This window comes from Bombus fervidus, chromosome 14, assembly GCF_041682495.2.
Source record: "Bombus fervidus isolate BK054 chromosome 14, iyBomFerv1, whole genome shotgun sequence".
In the NCBI taxonomy this organism is placed as follows: Eukaryota; Metazoa; Arthropoda; class Insecta; order Hymenoptera; family Apidae; genus Bombus; species Bombus fervidus.
The window spans coordinates 6,984,078-6,998,972 of NC_091530.1; the positions used below are offsets into that span (position 1 = coordinate 6,984,078).

The following is a 14,895-nucleotide window of genomic DNA, read 5'->3' on the forward strand; positions in this document are numbered from 1 at the left end:
TCGTATTGCTCTCGTAGAACAATCGTCGAAGACGCTAGTGATGAGTAGAGGTCTGTTTCTATATTTTCAGTGACAGCTCGCTGGAGTGTAGCCTGAGCATCGAGGAGAACACGACGCAACCGTTGTTCACGTGCTTGACGAAGCCGTTCAGCATGGATCTGGACGTTAGGTCGAATCGGTCCAGTATCGTATCCCAGGACGAGACTGACGAGACCCTGCACCAATAATAGTTTTTTTCACGGCACGCCTCGCCTTATTATCCTCCTGTTCAAAGAAAAACAAACAAAAAAAAAAGTGAAATTATCTCCTTGTTGGAACTGTTCTCGAGCCGAGTTCTCGTTCCTCCTTTCGTCGATCCACTTGAAAAGAATCGCGTCGTTTATCTTTATAACGAATCAACTCTGCTCGCTCTCTCTCTCTCTCTCTCTTTCTTTCCTTCTGTGAAACGCTTTTTTATTGAACTCATTCTCCTCGCAAGATCGCAAACGTCTCACAATTCTCTGATATGTGTCAATTCCAATAACGGAGTTGTACGCTCGTTTCATTGCGGTAACATCTCGTATAAGTTACACGCGTGTATCGACTTTGAAGCTGCGCGTACTCACTGAGACGGATCAAGAGAAGATACGAATCGGATTCGAAGCGACAGAGTCGTTCGTTGTACGATAGACGTCGCGTGTAACGCGTTTCAAAGTGTCTGTACGTTTCGTAACGCGTGATTTTACAAAGGATGCGAGCGAAGATCGATATGTACATGTGCACTCCCGTTCATAAGTGTTCGGACGCCTGCTGGTTTTATGCGAAACGGATCAGTTAGCGACGATTAATCTATATTGTTAAGAAAACGATGAAATCGGTTGGAATTTTTCTACTAGTTCCGATACTGACTTACGAATGGGAGTGTATATCGTTGAAATTTCCCTCGACTTTTCTCGTCGTTGACTACGAGTCAAGGCTATCCTGTACTTGTTTCTTCAAGGTTGAACACGGTCGAACATCGAACGTCACTGCTGTTTAACGGCGCTTCGTAGTCGATTTTACGAAAAACGCGTCACGGAAACGCTCCGCCGCATTTCTCGCTATATCGTTTAACATACACAAATACATATACACGAGAACACATATACACACTTGTACATACCTTGTAACGGTCATTCGTTCGAGAAACGTTTTTAGTCTAATTGCGTACCTTCCACGAGAACTCGTTCGTTCCTTCGTTACTAGATTCGCGTATTATACCTTGGAAACGAGGGCAAAGGCATGCTTGCTGATGCGCGCGTGTTGACCAAATGCTTCCTCACGACAGACAAGAACGTGGTTCTTGGAGATCTATTCGCGAACAGTGACTTTGAAAAGGCATTTTTGATCGTCGAAGCTCCTCGAGGTCCTTCGTCGCGCTCGAAATTGAAAGTAGTCGATATCTACCAGCTTAGACGCTGGAGAAATAAACAGCAAGCTGCAGATCTGCTTGAAAGCTAAACTAAGCCGCGTCATGTTACGTTCAGTTCAAAGATATTTCCTTCGATACGTGTACTACCGAAACTGCAACGTGATCGAAAGATTTCTATTTGTAATTTGTACTTTCGAAGCTAAGATGAAACAACTACTCTGTATGATTTATTCGTTGCTTCTTGCGATGATCAAATTCAGACTAAAGCAAAGAGTATTCCCGCAATGTTCTAACAGCCGAACGTATTTTCGATGAATAACATTTCGTAAGATCTGTACAAAATTGTAGAAATATCATCGATCGATCACTCTGAAACGATAGAGTACACAATATTGGATTGATTCAGACAGATTGGAACATTTACAGTCGCTGTACGGAATTAATTTTTATTCAGCTACAGTTACATAATTCTTTCATTTATTTATTTAACGGGGAACAACCAATATTAACTATCTCTGTTAATATGTACTATATATGTACTATAATGTATATTGTATATGATCGTTGGAGATAAGATTAGCGAAAATTAGATCAGAGAGTTTTATTTGAAGTGTGTATAAGTATTGTATATCCACGGTCAGTAACGTGAAAGTGTCCAACAAATATTATACTCTTGGACAGTAATATACGTATCGAAGCAAATACTTTTGAATTTAACATAGCGCAGCTTAAGTCCGTTTTTCGATGGATCTCCGGCTGAAAAGTAGTTTAACGATCGCGTTTAGATCACTGTGAAAGCACAGGGGACCTCGAAGCTCGAATCACCAACGCGTGTTCTCGAATATCATCGGCCAACTTCGTCGTAACGAGCCCCGCAACGTTTTGTACACCGAACAGAGATAGTCGGAAGAGTATTATTTTGTCGATGCGTGACGTTGACAGAGGGGATCTCGTGTCACGAAGCAAGCTTACTTCGATGCTTCATCATATCATGTAGATAGACCTAAGTCCGTAAGTACCTCCGCAGGTGTAGAGAATTACAAGAATATCGTCGAACGTTCGAACAGCGAGCGATTGTTCTTATCGCGATTCTCTCGACTTTCGTGTACGCGACGTATTCTATTGAAACTGAATGCGACTGACAGTCTACGGATTTTCACGCGTTTGTAGGAAATTCGAAAGCGCAAGATTGCACAGTGTACGCGTAACGTGGAAACATACACAGAATATGCAAAAGTACGGTTCTCCGTATGCTACTTGCCGGATCAAACAATTTTCTACCTGCATTCTATTTTCCTAATTATATTCTCGGAAATGTGAATCTCCGCGTAAAGATCCGCGGTGATCAATCGTACACGAGAATCGAAGGAAACGAACGTTCGGACAATTTCATCGGACGCATATGATGCGTCCATTATCGATAGATCGTTCTATCAGTATTAAGATGAACGTGATTGTGATCGCATTTATGCGTGTGCGTGTGTGATAAACGCGTGTGCATTCGCATCGATGCACCCTGTGGTGCATATCATTTCCATATCCATTTGAAAAAGTCTCATTCCTCGGAAAGAATTCACCTTCGAGCTTCGAATATCAGAAATGAAACTCTTCGAAGTCAGCTAGTTTGACAGAGGAATACGACGATCTCCTATGGCTGCTGAACAGTGAGAAGCGAACGTGTAAGTGTTTAGGAGCTTAAGCACGACGAAATCAAACCGACCACGAACCACAGAATCGATCTGATTGCGTTTTCCTTGATGTTACAGTGTTTCTTTCGGTTGCTTCGTCACTCGAGTAACTTATTTTCGAGATCCATGTTGGCTACAACAGATACAGGCCCGTTCGTAAATGTCGGGACACGTTTATTACAAAATTTAACTGTGAGAAAAATCGTCGCAACGTTGTTTGCAACATGTTAGAAATTTTGCTTAATTTGGACACTTGCGATCCAAAGCGATTGCTAATTCGCAGAACATTCAACTACGTCGAAATAAGAATCTCATCATTGACAAACGATACATTGATGAAACTTGATGTTTGTACTGTTATATTGTCCATTGCATTTGCTGAATTTTTTCTTTTTTATTTTATATATTCCTTTAACGATACAAATTCGTTTAGCGGATTTCCACGAATTTCTCAAATATTAAGTCGAACCTTTTTCCTTAACACTAGAACTACCGATAGTTAACACGAAGCTATTTCTACCAAAACTAGTGAAAATGACTGGTCTTTGAAAAATACGTAATAATAGAATACTTTTATATTTGTCCATTTATTACTGTTAAGGTTATTGGATGTATATGAATACAAAGGAACGCGTGAATAAATTGTAAGGTAGAAAATATATATTTATTTTGAATATTAAAGTGTAAGTACAGATTTTGGAATACAATATGAGCTGGTCCAAATCCGCACGCTAGCAGTGTTACTCTATGACTGAAAAACCCTGAAGCCTATGTTGCATGTGTACCGTTTATGGTTTGCCTTCGACGCAGTCTTTTGTCTATGCGCTGTCGACGGCTTCAGTGCTTGAGAAAACTACAGACCAGATGTAGAGTTTTCTTAGAAGTGGCGACCACTTCAACAATTACTTTCTTACAGAAGCAATTCAATGTTATGTAGTACATTTTTAGTATTATTAGCGACGATCCCTAAAATGATCGCTAAACGAGGGTTGGTACATTTATAAAATTGTAGAACCAGTCGTTTTCACCGGTGTGGTATTTCTAGCGTTAGCATCTAGCGATCTATCGATCGATTTGGAATTTTCCTGATAACTGATATCGTCATATCGCATGATACGCAGTACAAATTTTAAAAACGTGTGGCAAGTTGTACGAAACGAGAAAACTGGTTGATTGGGGTTCGATAAACAGATCGCAGGACCCTTTTACACTTTGACAAGTACCAAGTATTTTTACTGCTATTGGTATAAGTAGCCTCCATACAAAATTATTTTCAGTTTGAATACATAAAAAACAAAATAAAATTCATTGTATTATTCTTTTAGTTATCGTTGCGAAAGTCATCAGATCATTGCGGGAAAAATATAACACGAAGTAGAAATTTTTAAATAAAATTGTGAAACCAGTCAATCTGAGTGATGTGGTAGTTCTAATGTTAAACATTAGATTTAGTTGAAACTGTCTCAACGAGATTTAAATCAAATTACCGTCATTTCCCTCTCCACGAGTGACTTCAACAAATTTTTCCTAATCATTGCCAATCTTTATCTCACATTCTGACTGATCAATCGTTTGCAGAATGACGTAACCGGATTATTTCGCGTGAGATCGACGGCTGTCCCGATATTTATGAAAGTCAGGCGAATTGTTTCTTTCGGACGATGGATCTCGATCATCCAAGCTTCCTAAAGCCTCGATATTTTCGTTGTTTCAGCGAGCGCTTCTTCGCTCGTCCAAATTGTTCGCTACGACTAATTTCAAATCTTCGAGTCGGATGATTCATCGAGTTAGAAAGAGCGCAACATTGCAGAAAGATTCTGTTCTGTGGATGTCGAATTGAAGAGTACAAGGTAATAGAAGTAATTGTAAAGTTGTTCGATCCTCGTTAATCGAAAGAGTCTTATTTAATGGAATGGATCGCGTGGGATATAGTGAGTCGCGAATGTATTTGAACACATATTATAAAACGCTCTTATGTACATATTATATGTGTGTGTTATATCTGAATCTAAAACTCTTGCAAATAACTTTTACAATTTTTACCAAGCGTCTCTCCGCTCGTTATCACGCGCAAATATAAAACTCTTGGTGTTTGTCAACTTTGACCAGCGTAATCGCGCGATAGCCAGGTCGATGCTAATGAAATTTCAAGATGTTTTTGACATGACGCGCGTAATATCGTCCCGTTTATGCCAAAACCAAAAATACCGTGTATGCTTTCATTTTGTCGTTCATGGTCTTTCTTCATGCTCTTAGCTACGTAAATGTAAAGAGATGAGCGTCATAACTAGATCGCGGATTTTCCCGCGCATTTATGCGAGATCTAAAGACGCAGAGGCGCGTAGAATTCATACGATATTATACAAAAATATATAAGTTATCCAAAGAATATTATGCTACGTCTTGTAATTTCTAACAAGTACAACAAATCTCCTTTAAAGGAATCTCCTTTCTACTTTCTCGATTATGTTCGTAAACACGAAGATTCTGGTCCACGGTGTAGTTGTAACAAACGTGATACAACAACGTAATTAATTATATCGTAAACTTTATTATCCTCAGACGTGTCCAATAATTTTACATTCGATCGCGAGTTTCTACGATCTGTTGAATCGCGTATTCATGATGTTGTTGGCATAAGAAGGACGATATATTTATAGAAGATCTCTATAAACGTTCAAATACTTTCGTGAACCATTGTAAATCAGGTTTTAGGGTAAGTAGCGATTGCCGCGAGACGATAATTGAAGAGAAGAAGAAGAAGAAGAAAGGTTTCCGCTGAAATTGATCGCTCGGCTCTTTCGTACCTTTCCTTTGCCTTGTTAATCGACGATTAACCAAACCAGTTAGCAGGAACCAATTAGCTGTACCGATCGCAATTTAGCGATAACGTAGCGTACTCTGATCGGAGAACTCTGAAAGATTGTGTCAAGTTTCTTCGGAGAGGGATCAAAAGAAACGAAGATTCCTCGGCTCGTCGTCGAATTTTTCGCCGCGTAAGATACGTTCCCATTAGTACGATTATGCTAGTAGGCTGTGTTCAATTGCGGAACAACGTTCGTTCGAATACGCGAAGAAGCTGAGAAACGTGTCTCTTCGTGATATTTTCTTCGCAGCTCCATCTCGTGATCTCTCGTGTCCGCTATTCGTAGAATTCAAATTCGTACAATTTTATTTAAAGGTGGTCGTCGATCGACCTTTGCGCGTTTCTTTGGACAATCCGCAACGAGATTATACATCTCTCCACGTAGATCGTTATGCATATCTTCTTTTTTCTTCAACCATTTTTATTGTCAATGTCTCGAGTGAATGACTTGCTGTAGAAACATGACGCGTCCACATTTCGTGATATTCGAATCTTTACACGCAACAAATATTTCTTCGCTGGTTTCTTCGTGTTGCGTAAACTTACCAAATGTATAATTGCTTCGTAAATTCGTATATTGATACGATATATATTTATAATATTACATATAGTAAACTTACATGTAATACTATTAATATATATTTATCTTCAACAATCATAATTTACCCTTGCCGTTTCATGTTCCTAAAAACGATACCGCAACTTGCAAACTAATTTTATAGCGCCATAGAGCGATGACAAATACAATATAGAAGATATTTATTTAATTACAAAGTAGAAGATATTTATTTAATTACAAAGTACCGGTGAATCGTTAAAACTGTTTCCCTACGAAACGCTAGAAATGGACACGCGATATGTTTCTAGCAAGTCGTCATCAATCGCATTTGTCGTACGTAACGCGATTATTTTTTCCTTCTTTCTCGTTCTTCCCTAATCAAGTAGCCCATTTTTCCTCTCAGTGTCTCGAATTTTTAACATAAGTTTTCCCATAAGCGATAAACGCAAGTGGAAGATGTACGCGTCTCTTCTTGCATTTAGTACGAGAAATGCAACAAGATGTACGCATCTCAGTTGCATTTAATAACGAGAAATAGAAGAAAATTGGAGGAAAGAGAAATCGTTGTTTGCCAAGCAATTTAACTCCGAGATCTCCGCAATTTTATTACTTCACCGTCGGTGTGACAGAATCTGGTTGACACTTTGACTGCCACGCCAAAATCACGCGTTTCGCTCAGGACGCCACGGGAGTATTTTTATTATTCAAAGCATATAATGGCAAAATAGTAATAAATTGACGATGTAAGACAACGTTCTTCCCTAATGGACCGTTTATCTTATTGGTGGTCACGGGTGACCACCGTGGCGCCTTGGTAACAGTCGATAGCGACGTATTATAACAAGGCTTCGTTTATTTCAACAAACCATTCGCATTCGTCATTTCGTCGCAAGCAAAACGTGCAGAATATATTGTTGAAACGTGTACAAGATATTAGTAAACGGTATTTGCTCGTTCTATATATAATAGTAAGGTATGTGCACACTTCTAACTTCAATTATATGTCGGAGGTAACGTTGTAAGTCGGGACGTGTAATGAATCTTTCTGCGAGTTGTTCATCGTTGTTGTATACCAGATGATATTTATTGAAGCGAATGTATTGCAAAGACTAACAATTAATATCGCTAAGTGAATAATTGAGATGTCGGTGACGATGAGTATAGCTTCGATAACGAATACACGATCAACGGGATGACGATCACGATTAGAAACTCGATGTACGTGTTCACTGGGCTAGTCGAACTTATCGGATTGAGAGCCGGTCCAAATGGAACTGCACTTATATACTCTTCTCCGTATCTCTCTGTATCCTTCAGGTCAATCTCTGTATTTTTAATTAATTACTTTATACCTCTGTTAGGTGCACGTCCCTTCCGTTCAGTAACTGGTTATGTCACTTCAAGCTCAAGCCTACTGTCATAAAATTCGGACAATCATAATTGACTTAATTCATAAACAGCTATTTCTCAGTTTTATTGTTTAAGTACGGCTATAACAAAAGCCTGGACTAAAGTATCGGGAACCTTCCCAAACATTTCGAAAAAAAGGCCCCGGTGTCCTTTCATCTCCGACATATATATATGACTATAAAGCAGCATTTACGATTATTTTCTAAGCTGTGTTTATAATAATATTCGTAGATTACCCCTCAAAGATATGGGTGCAAACACAGTACACCGTTAGATGCAAGATTTGTTCTCTTTTTTTTTTTTTATCGACGTTCTAATAAAAATGTTTAATCGTTCAATGGGGCGCTTTTTGTTTCAAAGTATCTTCTATTTATCGGTTATATTCAAAATGCCCTGATTGTCAATTTTTATACAATTTTTACAATTGTAAGAAGTTGAAGCGCTCCGGTCACCAATGACCACCGTGGCAGTCAGAGTGTTAGTCGGTGCACAAAATGACACGAGATCGTTTCGAGTTCTCCGATACGCATGTAGGAATTGAGCAAATCGTTCCGCTTTTATCTTCGAACGAAGAGAAGCGTGACTGGCGCGCAGAGAGTAACTTAAAACGAGTCGCTAAACGAGTTAGCCAGTTAGCAGCTAGTTCGTCGAGGTCTACGGAAGGACGCTCGATCAACGAGTCTTTTCTTAGATGTTGATGTTTAGCTTGGGACCCTTCGTCGGCGATTTAATCTTAGCGATTTGGCGCCGCAACACCGTTTTCCGCAACTTTTCATATTCCTACTCTTGCTTCGCAATTCGTTTGCGTTTTCCCGGTCGAAACGATGGAACCGAGGAAAAGAGACATGAGAAATTCTGGAGATCGTCTGCTCGACGCAGACGAAACTTCTACTCCCCAGAGAATCTTCCAGCGTAATTTAAATTATTCGCCGTACGTATTGATCGAATTGATCGAATTAATCGAATTTTCAACACGTTCGCTGCGATATTCGTCGATTCCAACGATTAGACTGAGGATTTTTGTGCAGTTTTGCGGTTCTATCGACGCAAGCAAATGAAGAATTAAAGAAAATCACGACAACTTCCGTTTGAATATTCCTTACATTTCCGCGTATTACTTTGGCGTGCAGTTTTTACTTTTTGGATTTTTCAATTTCTCGTAAACGCGTAAAAATCCGCAGTCTAACGACGAGTAACGCGAAGCTTTCGATGTTTCACAAATATTTCACTTTGGATATTTCAACTCTACGATATTAATTAAATTGTTCGATCGTATCAATATTTAAGCATACGCGTTTGATATTTAGACTGTGGATGTTGATGCAAATTTCTATCCTCGTCAGCACAAGCAACGTAATGGAAATTTTATATTGCCAACGAGTACTATATTTTGAATATTTTTTTTATATTTTGCATACGATATGCACTCTACATAGGCGGTATGTATATTTTCTACGAGTCTGTCTATGATAAATCGTTTAACGTACGTGCGTTCTTCCATTTTTCAATTTTCTACAAACGCATCAACCTCCGCAGTCTATACGAATTATCGTCGGACGTTCTTTTCACAATCTGCTGCCGTTTGATTCGTGCGTTCAATGAACGTGTTTTAATTCTGTCTCGTTTCGAGAACAGCGAAAGCTTCTCCGATTGTTTCGACATTTTTCCAATAACTTTCAATAATTCGAAATAAGTACGGAGACGAGTTCGAACGAACGAACCTCTGCCGTATAGATTATCTGCACAAAAGTACATTGAAGAAACGCTTTTCCGATCCAACAAACGGTGGGAAGCAAACAAAGAAGAAAACGAAGAAAAACCGGGAAGAATATAAAAGTTGTAAAGGCTCCTATGCGCGTTGAAACACGTTGCGACGCATCGACACCTAAGTTTCGTGTAATCTGCTTCGGTTTACCTCCGCATTATCGATTCCTTCCAGTTCGTGGCGCGATACCGAACTTGAAACGCGTATTTCAAAATGTCCCAGCATTTCCCAATTCCAGTGTCGTTATCGGTACTAGGAGGTTGATCGCGAAGAATACAAAATCGAAGACTAAAAAGAAATGGCCAGAAACACGGTTAACCGAGAGCGACGGATTTTCTAATTCCGCGTTATCGAAGCAACTAGCAACGAACGAACCGAGCGATCGTAGAAATTATTCGCGTCTACGTGATTCTGCTTTTCAACGTCTGTCGGATAAAGTTCGGCCAAACATCGAGAAACAAAATACAACGATCAGAGTCTAGCGTAAATTACGTTCGGTATCGTTGCCACCCTCTGCGATATGTGGAAAGCTGCGCCCGATCGGGCCTTGTTCACCGACCAAGGCGCAATTCTGACTCCTGCATCGATACAAGTTGCTTCCGTGATCGAACTACATGGTCTGTAACACGCGCGAAAGCGAAAGCTAAATCGCATGAAAACCCAAAACGCGCATCGCGACGTGTTGGAACGCGTACAGGAGCCTCGAGGGAAACTCCTAAGACTCACTGGGGCGTTGCAGCCCGATTACAACCACCCCTCCAGCCTCCCTTAGCAATACACGTCGTTACACGATTACTTTTTAAGCTACTTGACGACTAGCGGACGTCTACCGAGATATTTCGATGTTTCTAAAGAAAAAAAAATATGTTGTGTAAATAAAAAAGAATCGGAGAGCGCATGTCGCGGTGACGCTGCAGAGAATCGTGGTATGAGAGAGTGGGAGAGAAAGAGACAAGAGAGGAGAGAAATTAAGAAGAAACGAAAAAAAAGAAAAAAGAAGAGAGCGAGTGTGAGAGAAAAAGGAAGCGATAAGAAAAAAGGGAAGCAACCGGACGGAAAAAGAGAATAAAAATGGTGTTTGTGTTTTGACGGGTGGCTCAATCATTTCAAACATCGCGTTCCTCTAGACACTAGACTGTAGTATGCTCTCTCGCCGTCAGCAAGTTGCGAGACCGGAGGCAGCAGCGTGTACCGGAAGTTGTGGAATTCCGTGGCCAAGGAATCGTCCACGAGGCGAGAGATCTATGAAAAAGAAGAGAAAAAAAGGAAAGGAAGGAACTGTTTGTTAAAAAATATCGCGAATGTTCAGGAATGTTAGCTATAGATGGGAATACACGCGTTTTGCAACGTTAATCCAAGGCAAATGGTTCTCAATGTAAGATCGTTCGACACGGCGACGAGCTTCTTCTGCCCCATCTTTTTCCTCTGAAAAAATCTTCTGATGTCGCTTAAGTTTGACTGGACCGTGTTCGTACACCTCGTAGTAATCTCAGAGGATTTTATTATAATTATCTGCTATTACTATTATTCGTTGACGCAAATATGTCTGAATTTCCCCTTCGCTTGCGCCATTTAATGAAATTGTTACGTTAACGTTCTTTATTAATTTATCACCATATATTAATACGTTATTCGTCGTTAAGTTACCTTTTAAACAAATCACGTTAATACTATACCACAGATGAAACGATGTTCCTTTTAGTTTAGAAACCAATCGAATCGAAAAAGAGCGCAAGTCAATCTTTTGGTATTATTCGATAATGATTATTATTCGACATTGAAAATGAAAGATAAAAATGGAAATGTTATTCTCGCGTTGGTTACGAATAAAATTAGAGTGGTACGATCACGAGACGATACTCTTCAAACAAAATTCGCATAAGATGGAGTTTAACCCATAATAGCTTTCAACAATTAATAACAAATTATTGTACGTTCGCTTTGATTCGAACTATTCGAAGAAAAAAAGTAACACGGTGACCTTGTAATTATTCTGTGGAAAATTAGGCGTATCTGGGTTGAATCGCTTCAGATTCGACCTTGAAGATCCTCTGGTGGGTTGTTCAGAGCTCGTCGCTGGTCGAGTCATCTCGTTGAGGAACCGGAAGTTACACGCAAAGCGGTGATCATCGTCGTATCGCGGTGAAAGGAGCGTCGAGGTGACGAAGAGAAAAGCAAGGAATATTCGAGAAAATAAATATTTATAGATCCGACAATGGGAAACGATCGATTCGCGTTGTTATTTAAAGTAATAGGGAAATTGAAGAAACAACTCCGCTCGGTGTTAACTGTACTAAGAATCTTTTTCTTTAGGCGCGAGGAAAAAAAAGAGAGATGGAAAGAAGAGAAGAAAAAGGGAAGAGAAACGAAACGAGGGAGGAAGAAAGAAAAATAGGAAAAAAGTGGCGTAAAAGACAAAAAAGAAATCCGTAGGAAAGAAGCTTCGTCGCGGACGGCTCTAAGCCTGTTATTTTCTGAGAAACAGCAAATTATTTATTCCTATAGAGTCTATTCTTATAAATATGATAACTTTCGACTGAGTTCCGCGTCGACTTACCGGAAGTAACGTGTTCGTATCCGCAAATTCGTTCGCGCGTAAAACGATTATAAGAAATTTCGAGGATGAACAAAAAAGAAGAAAGAAAAAAAAGAGAAGAAAAGAACGAAAGAAAGAGATCGACATTTTTCGCTGTATATATGTATGTTTATTCTCAAAGAAATTATACGGCTATTATTATATACATATATATATACACACACACATACACAAATGAAAGAATTACATTACGAACAAGATATAAATAAATAAATAAATAAATATGTGTATATATATATGTATATATAGAAAGAGAAGAAAATTGGAATTACGAAAGACGAAGAGGGCAAAGAGGAAAAATAATGGCGGAGTGTGAATTACGAGAATAACGTATGATACTACTTATACGATATTTCGAAGCACGTCTGTTTATGGAATTGTTACAGAATGAATTCAATAAATATTATCTTAATACGATTTCAATGCTGGCGATCTTTTAAGGATGACATTGTTAAACGTGTACGAGAACAGCTTGCGATTCTGGTCTCGGTGCAAAGTTCTTCATTTTAATTCATCTACTTTCAACTAACTCTGTACTGAATCATTGTGTACTAATCTGATTTCATTTAATATATTGACTGTTAAGCCTTTGGATCTTGGATTTTGCTGGCGTCCTGTAATTACTGACACGCTTCGCCTCCTCCCTCTTAGCATTCTCCTTTTCCTCCTTCGCGTCCACCGCCACTGGCTGATCGTTGTCACGCAGAACAATCGTTGCCGCTGTGGTCGTTATCATCGAATTCTGGTCCTGCATCGATTGCTGAAAATACCATAGATCGGTAAGTCGGGCGTAAAAGAGCATTTTCTTCGATATGATAAATTAAATATTTAAAAAAAGGAGGAGAAAGAAAGATAATGGTCCTGTCTGTACCGTAATTAGTCACCAAAGGAATGTTCATTTTAGGTGTTCTGAATTAATTGGATGGAAACTTTTCTAAGAAGATTCGCAGATAGTTTGATAGGAAGAAAAGTTACCTGCATGATGTTTAGTAAGAAGAGAAAAGCAAGCAACGTTAGAGCACTGAGTGCAGCTCCCTTGTCGCCTCCTTTGCCTTTGCCACTGAAAATATTCGCAACACCACGATAATTATCTGAATAATTATAATACAAATATAATAGTTATAATGATAATAATAATTTAACGACAATCTAACTAACAATTGATTATCTCGATAATTTAGTAATAACGATCAAAGAGCGTATATTTTTGTAAAAGAACTATTTCTTTGTCATTTGTATCAAGATGCCACGATTTTGCCAGTTATGCAACGCGAGAATTCTAATCGATATTAGCGTTCTTCACCCTCGTGAACTATGATGGTATCCTCCAGATTCGCTATGATGGTATCCTCCAGATCCGCTGTGGTGGTAGCCACCACCAGGACCACTATGGTACCTATCTACATTAGGATAATAAGAATCCTTGTAGCCTCCAAAGTTCATCAAGGATTTAAACGTCATCTGTAAGAAGGTTTATCGACAGTTTACAGAAATGCATCCACAGTTACCATTTTTAACGTCTTTTAAAAAAAAAAGTGCCTACCGCGTTTGGTAGTTCAAAAAAGTCATAAATTTTGAAAGAAATAACTTCAACGGTTTGTAAAAGTTTTTATCTGTGGTACTGTTTTTAACTACTTTTAACTACTTTTATGTTTTTATATTTGTAACTATTTTTAGCTACTTCGTCAAATGGTAACGTATTTAATTCTGAAGGAAAATAAATTATAATAGAAAAATTGTAAATTTAGAAGAAACTCGTCAAAGATTCGAGCATCGTTTGCAAGAAGATTTGCCAACAGAAAAATTAATTAATTAATAATGTATATTCTATTTTCAAAGGAATTGTAACTATGCAGGAGAATTCGAGTTTTCTTGATAGGAAGCACTTTCGAGTCACAGGTGTCTCACCTTCAACGAATCACCGATAAACGCGCGAACAAGCTTCCGTATTTCGCAACCTTCCGTCTTTGCACGTTAATTCACACTGTTTCGTGTAAGGAACCAACAGTTTGTTCTTCTTGCTTTCTGTCACGGACTGTGAATCTCTTCGCGTTGTTTAACGTCGCACGCGCCTATCCGTTGGTTGCACCCGTTAAACACACAGTGTCCTCGTTGTCGCAGAAGCGAAGATAATTTTTGTTATCATGAAGATCTCCAGACACATTGTTCCCTATCTCAGGAACAGAATGTCTTTAAACCGAGTAATTGCTGAGACAGCTGACCTAGTTGGGTTCAAGGAACAAGTAGGATTTTCACGAAGGTTCAACATTTAACTACGATTCTTTGAATCTTCAAATTTTTAGATTTTTGGATTTCTTCATTTTTTAATATCGAGGAAGAAAACGTCATTCAGATATTACACGGATCAACGACCTTAGTTAATAAAAGAGATTGTGGTAAGAAAATTTACACTGTTCACCTAACTTATGTTGATTTCTATTCCAAATCAAAGAGATTAAGAATCGTGGTGCTAAATGTGTAAAAGGCGACCGATTTAATCGGTTGATGAATGTGGTGGGTTCGTTGAACGACAACTTGGGAAAGAGAATCATCGTTCTCGTTTGATCTCGACACGATTCTCGCGTATGATGCTAAATGAAATTTTTAACGAAATTTGTCGT

At 38.9% G+C, this 14,895-nt stretch overlaps 2 protein-coding genes across 9 annotated transcripts in view; one reads left to right on the forward strand and one right to left on the reverse strand.

The window, feature by feature from the left end:
- The window catches only part of LOC139994440 (uncharacterized), a 47,974-nt gene extending 35,106 nt beyond the window's left edge, over positions 1–12,868 (forward strand). For 6 of the 8 annotated variants that reach the window (XM_072017077.1, XM_072017070.1, XM_072017074.1 and 3 more), the window contains one exon: positions 71–12,868. In XM_072017077.1, the coding sequence (XP_071873178.1) occupies positions 71–227 (157 nt within the window). In that variant the 3' untranslated portion in view covers positions 228–12,868. Of the gene's footprint in view, positions 1–48 lie in introns of all 8 variants that reach the window. The other 2 variants (XM_072017076.1, XM_072017075.1) reach the window with 2 other exon arrangements.
- On the reverse strand, positions 12,617–14,324 carry LOC139994456 (uncharacterized). The gene is made up of 6 exons (XM_072017110.1): positions 14,183–14,324; positions 13,943–13,981; positions 13,818–13,895; positions 13,578–13,735; positions 13,250–13,334; positions 12,617–13,034 (listed from the first exon to the last, which is right to left on the reverse strand). Exons 4-6 carry the CDS (start codon positions 13,733–13,735, stop codon positions 12,837–12,839), a joined length of 441 nt encoding a protein of 146 aa, XP_071873211.1. The 5' UTR covers positions 13,818–13,895; positions 13,943–13,981; positions 14,183–14,324; the 3' UTR covers positions 12,617–12,836.
- Positions 14,325–14,895: the final 571 nt, after the last annotated feature.

Coding starts and splice junctions, on each gene's coding strand:
- LOC139994456 (XM_072017110.1), bottom strand. CDS start 13,735: ATGACGTTTAAATCCTTGATGAACTTTGGAGGCTACAAGGATTCTTAT. Junction 13,335..13,577: donor TACCATCATAGTTCACGAGG/GTGAAGAACGCT, acceptor GAATATTTTCAG/TGGCAAAGGCAAAGGAGGCG. Junction 13,035..13,249: donor TCTTACTAAACATCATGCAG/GTAACTTTTCTT, acceptor TGGTATTTTCAG/CAATCGATGCAGGACCAGAA.